The following is a 5,021-nucleotide window of genomic DNA, read 5'->3' as shown; positions in this document are numbered from 1 at the left end:
CACCTGGATAGAGATGTCGCCGTCCTCTTAGAAATCTGAATCTGCTGTTCCGTCTGGATATACATGTATATGTTCTTCCGTCTGAGATCAGCAATAAAGTTGTTCCGTAACAGCTGAAAATGACCTGTGTTTCTCCTCTACTCTACACCAAAAAAGAAAATCGGCTAATGTTTTACATGGCAAGATGACCAAGATCATACTAGATGTCTATTTCTACCTATACAATCACAACGGTAAGATAGCCAGCAGTCAATTCATAAGAATTTCCAAAACATGATTCCAGGAAAATATTTACACAATGCACTGTACAATCTTTCTCCGTACACATCACTATTTCTCTCACTTCCAGAAGCATGTTGATAAGCATTGAAAACTGAATCCCTCTATCTCTTATTTTCATTCAGATTCGAGACTTTACAGGCCACAACAATTAATCAACAAGCCAGGACAAGAATTCATCGTCACCTACAGTTTGTGAATTTCTAGAGGCTCGCAAATTCTTGGGAAAAAAATGACAAGTGGGGTCATATTAAGAAAAATTAATACAAATATTCATCTTTATAGAAAGGTGTAGCAAAATAAATTAGGGCGAAGAGAAGTTGAACTGTATGCCTGTCTTCGCCCTGTCATTATCAAACTGTTTTAGGATGTGGCAGTAGTTCATCTGGAAAAAAAAGGAAAACACTTTTTCAGTACAAAAAACTAATATGTTATACTGTGTATCATTGACAAAATAATGTAATTCACCAGTTACTTCAATGATGCAGATGAGGGATGCCAAGTACAAACCTCTATGCGAAACAATCTGGTTGGCACAACCACACCAAATCCTGCAGAACTCCTGAACGTTTTTAGGAACTCGGTAACAGAAAATCTTCTGATATCACGCTCTGTGAACTTAGCATGGTTCCCAGCTGAGACAAATGCATGGCCATGAATCCCAAACTCCCTGAGTGGCTTCAGAGGTAGATCAAATGAAAGATCAGCAAAGGCTGTGACTGCTATGTCACCTCCCAGTGCATCTAGCTCAGGAGAACTGGGAGCAGCATTTTCAGAATTCTTGGGGGCACAGGCTTGTGAGTCTGTTGGTCCTAGCCCCCTTGACTTGAAGCCCAATAGTGATGATGGTCCACCCAAGCGGCAAACAAGAGACTTATTGCCGCCCAAGTAAAAGCGTTCTCGAAGTGATGAGATAGAGCCTGCTGATCCTGTGGCCAATGGATGGATGAACCCTGCAGCCACTCCGGCATTCAGAGCACCATTCCACACACCCAGTGGCATAGCTACCCGAAGATCAAATTCCTAATGCAGGGTGAATAAAAATGAGTTAAGCTAATGACAAATGAAAATGTATGTTTTCTGCTACTTCTAGATGTTTCTGTTTGAATAGGTTCAGTTGCTAAAGATAATATTTTCCCTAATGTATACCACATTATATTCTAGAAAATAACGATGGAGACTATTCCATTCAAAGTCAAAGTTGCTGATTTTGTCAAGCAGGAGAGAATATTGAAAAGGAAGGACAAAAAATCTACATCCTGAAATGGAGTACAAAGTATGACTACAAACATAAAGATTTTCGACATACCTGTCTAACAAAACGCGTGTTTTTGCTGTCTGGGGCAAGACCTCCGACTTGAGAAGATGAAAGAAAAGCATATCCACGTGTAGGTCTTATGCTTGAGTCTCTCTGGTCAATTTTGTATGTATATTTGATAGAGGATAATAGGCTATGCTCTAACTGGTCCCTTATGGAACTGGAGGACAACCGCGCTGGGTCAATTATAGTTTTCCATGAGAGATTGTAAGCAAGGTTATGGTTCATCGTGGAGAGCAACCCAACAGAAACCCCCATCAGGTGTTCTCTGAGCGAGGACTTTAACCAGTCCTCAGAGAGAAATGACACTCGAGCCATCAGTGGAGTGGGTATTGGTCCAATTCTCGGTATTAAGGCTCCAACACTGAGCTCCATTGTCTGATCTAAACCAAGAAGACCAGATGCATCCCAGGTCTCACAGTATCCAAATAGATTCTTGAACCTCAGTGAACCTTCAACTGAGCATGATCTAGTCTGCAAGAGATTTGAAGGGGGAGAAATTAATGGATGAGTAACTTCAAGGATGCATTGGAATAGTACAGCTGATAATAACCACCATGGCATCCTACTCCCTACTAGAAGAAATCGTTAGAAATACCGTTGCATGATTAACACAACCCCCACCCCGGACCCACACAAACCTACACCCAGTTATGCAGTGGGCCATGGCTGTACTAACATAAACACGGCTTCCACACGAAGGGCCAGAACAGGAAATCATTAAAAGGAACCTATAATTTGTGTGTAGGAAAACTAGGAAATGTTAGCAAAACTACAGTGTGACACTACAAAGTGCATGTAGCAGGTCGACGCAATTCCTTTGCTAAGTAAGAACAATTTCTCGTTTTTCCAAAGTAAATGCAAGAACTGCATGCTCCATTCTTTTGAAACAAAACACATTTACACATACACCTCAACTTGTCTCATTCCTATCCATCACCCCAGGCATTGCATATACCTTCTAGATAAAGGCTACATACCAAGGGAAAGCATCATCTAGTCGTTGTGGAAAAAAAGAAGCTAGATACAAATCAGTTTCAAGTGCTCCATTCTCTAATGTTTTAGCTGAATGCCTCAACTGGCTATATTAGACTCTCGTCCCTAAATTGAATTAAGGTTGTATTGGTCTGATGTTAATAAATCAATCAATCGTGCAAGTCAGCCCAGTTCAACAGAAGGAAGACATTTTCATTGAGATCGGTGTGGACCTCCGTGTTGGCGAATACGCCGAGCCCGCCGGCAGCGCGGCCCCGAGCCTCCGTGACGTCGACAAGGACGACGACGGCGCCGCCTCTCGCGTCCGCAGGGACCCCCGGTGGCGCGGTGTCTAGGGTGATGGAGACGGATTCGAAGGCGCCGAGGCGACGGAGCCGCTCGCCGGCCGCTGCAGCGGCACGCAGGAGCTCCGGCACGGTAGCGGCGCGCGCGAGGTCCTGTCCCACCGCTGCCTCCGCGGCGGCCCGGCGCGTGCGGGCGCAGCCCCGGATCGCGACGTCGTGCACCCGGATCCGGACCTCGTCCGCCGTGAGCCGGCGAAGTACGGCCTCGAGGCGATCCTCCGCGCTGCCGGCGGGCAGCGGGCGGGAGGGCTCGTCATCGTCGTCGTCGTCCTCGAATTCATCGTCGTCATCCTCATCGTCGTCGTAGTGTTGGGGGTACTTGGATGCGGTGGTGGCCATTGGAGGAGAGGGAGAACAAAGCTAGGGGAGCACTCACACGCCTGTCAACTACCTGAAGCAAAGGACAAAAATGTTTAACTCCAACATGGATTGATTCGCATTCCCGTTTTTTTTTTGCCTCTTTCTCTAACAAGTTGCAAAAAAATGAAAAACATAATCATGGGTATTTGTATTCTGATGTACTCCCTCCGTTCCTAAATATAAGTCTTTTAGGAGTTTGGCAGTCTGACACGTTCTGTCAGGCAATTGCAGAAGCGACTGGATCGTCTTCGTTGCCGGTTCATTGGCACCGGTCCGACGGAGGAGGAGAAAGTTGTTGTCAAGAAACTAAAGGAGGCCTTGCATCAGGAAGAAATCTCGCTTCGACAACGGTCCCGTGTTCCATGGCTTCGGGATGGTGACCGAAACACTTCCTACTTTCAAGCTCAAGCAGCCCAACGCAAACGAATGAATAGGATCTCAGGTTTGAGGCGTGCCGATGGATCTACTTGTGCTTCTGAAAGTGACGACAAGGAAGAGGTACAAAACTTTTATCAGAATTTGTATCGCTCCCAGGGTTGGGGAGACTCCAGTTTTCTATTATCGCATGTACCAGAGAGAGTCACCCCGGCCATGAACGATGAGTTGAATAAACCCTACATGGCAGAGGAGGTCAGGGTCGCGCTGTTTCAGATGGCGCCCTCCAAAGCTCCTGGAGTGGACGGTTTTACTGCAGGGTTTTACCAGCGTCACTGGGATTTGCTAGGTAACGAGGTGACCTTGGCAGTTTTGGACTTTCTTAATGGAGGGGAACTACCGACAGGACTGAATGACACGTCGATAACACTGATACCTAAGGTATGTCACCCCCAATCGATCACACAATATCGCCCCATTGTCTTGTGCCCGGTGCTTTACAAGATTGCAGCTAAGGCTATAACGAACCGGCTACGAAGCTTGATGGATTTGATAATCAGTGAGGAACAAAGTGCTTTCGTTCCCGGACGTCTTATTACAGACAATGTACTTGTGGCTTACGAAAGTATCCATACAATGAAGAGGAGAAAAAAGGGAAAGAACTTCTCTTGCGCGGTTAAGCTTGATATGATGAAAGCTTACGACCGTGTTGAGTGGCATTATCTCGAGGCTATATTGGTACGTTTGGTTTTCAATGTGGGCTTTGTTAGACTAATAATGAAGTGTGGTTCCTCTGTCCGTTTCTCTCTACGAATCAACGGGGAACTACCTTCCTTACTTCACACCCACCAGAGGTTTTCGGCAAAGAGATCCGGTGTCACCATATCTTTTTCTTTTGTGTGCCGAAGGCCTTTCCTCATTGTTGAAACACTACAATGGAGGAACCATCGATAGGGGACTACGGGTGAGCTATAGATCACCGTGGGTTACCCATTTGCTTTTTGCAGATGATAGTCTCATCTTCATTAATGCAAGCAATCCGAGTGCTCTTCGGCTAAATGACATATTGAGGATTTATGAGGAGGCCTCGGGTCAGAGTATCAATAAGGAAAAAAGTGCCATATACTTCAGTTCAAATACTCCCACAGATCTGAGGCAACTTTTGAAGACAACCTTGAACATCCAGGTTGAGGTGTTTAATGAGAAGTATTTGGGTCTCCCTACTGCTGTCGACCGGATTACGAGTGGGACATTTGATCACATCAGTGAGAGAGCCAGGGCTAGAATGCAGGGATGGTCGGAAAAATTACTCGCTTGTGCAGGTCGTGAGACCTTGTTGAAATCAGTGG

General features: G+C 45.7%; 1 protein-coding gene across 1 annotated transcript; it reads right to left on the bottom strand.

The window, feature by feature from the left end:
* Positions 1–259: 259 nt before the first annotated feature.
* On the bottom strand, positions 260–3,337 carry LOC119301002 (SAM50-like protein SPAC17C9.06). The gene is made up of 4 exons (XM_037577906.1): positions 2,806–3,337; positions 1,589–2,071; positions 790–1,302; positions 260–664 (listed from the first exon to the last, which is right to left on the bottom strand). The coding sequence occupies exons 1-4, from the start codon at positions 3,274–3,276 to the stop codon at positions 584–586; spliced, it is 1,548 nt and encodes a 515-aa protein (XP_037433803.1). The 5' UTR covers positions 3,277–3,337; the 3' UTR covers positions 260–583.
* Between the last annotated feature and the right edge of the window lie 1,684 nt (positions 3,338–5,021).

This window comes from Triticum dicoccoides, chromosome 5A (genome assembly GCF_002162155.2).
Source record: "Triticum dicoccoides isolate Atlit2015 ecotype Zavitan chromosome 5A, WEW_v2.0, whole genome shotgun sequence".
NCBI lineage: Eukaryota > Viridiplantae > Streptophyta > Magnoliopsida > Poales > Poaceae > Triticum > Triticum dicoccoides.
The sequence above is the reverse complement of the archived record's forward strand: the minus strand, read 5'-3'. Positions and strand labels throughout refer to the sequence as shown.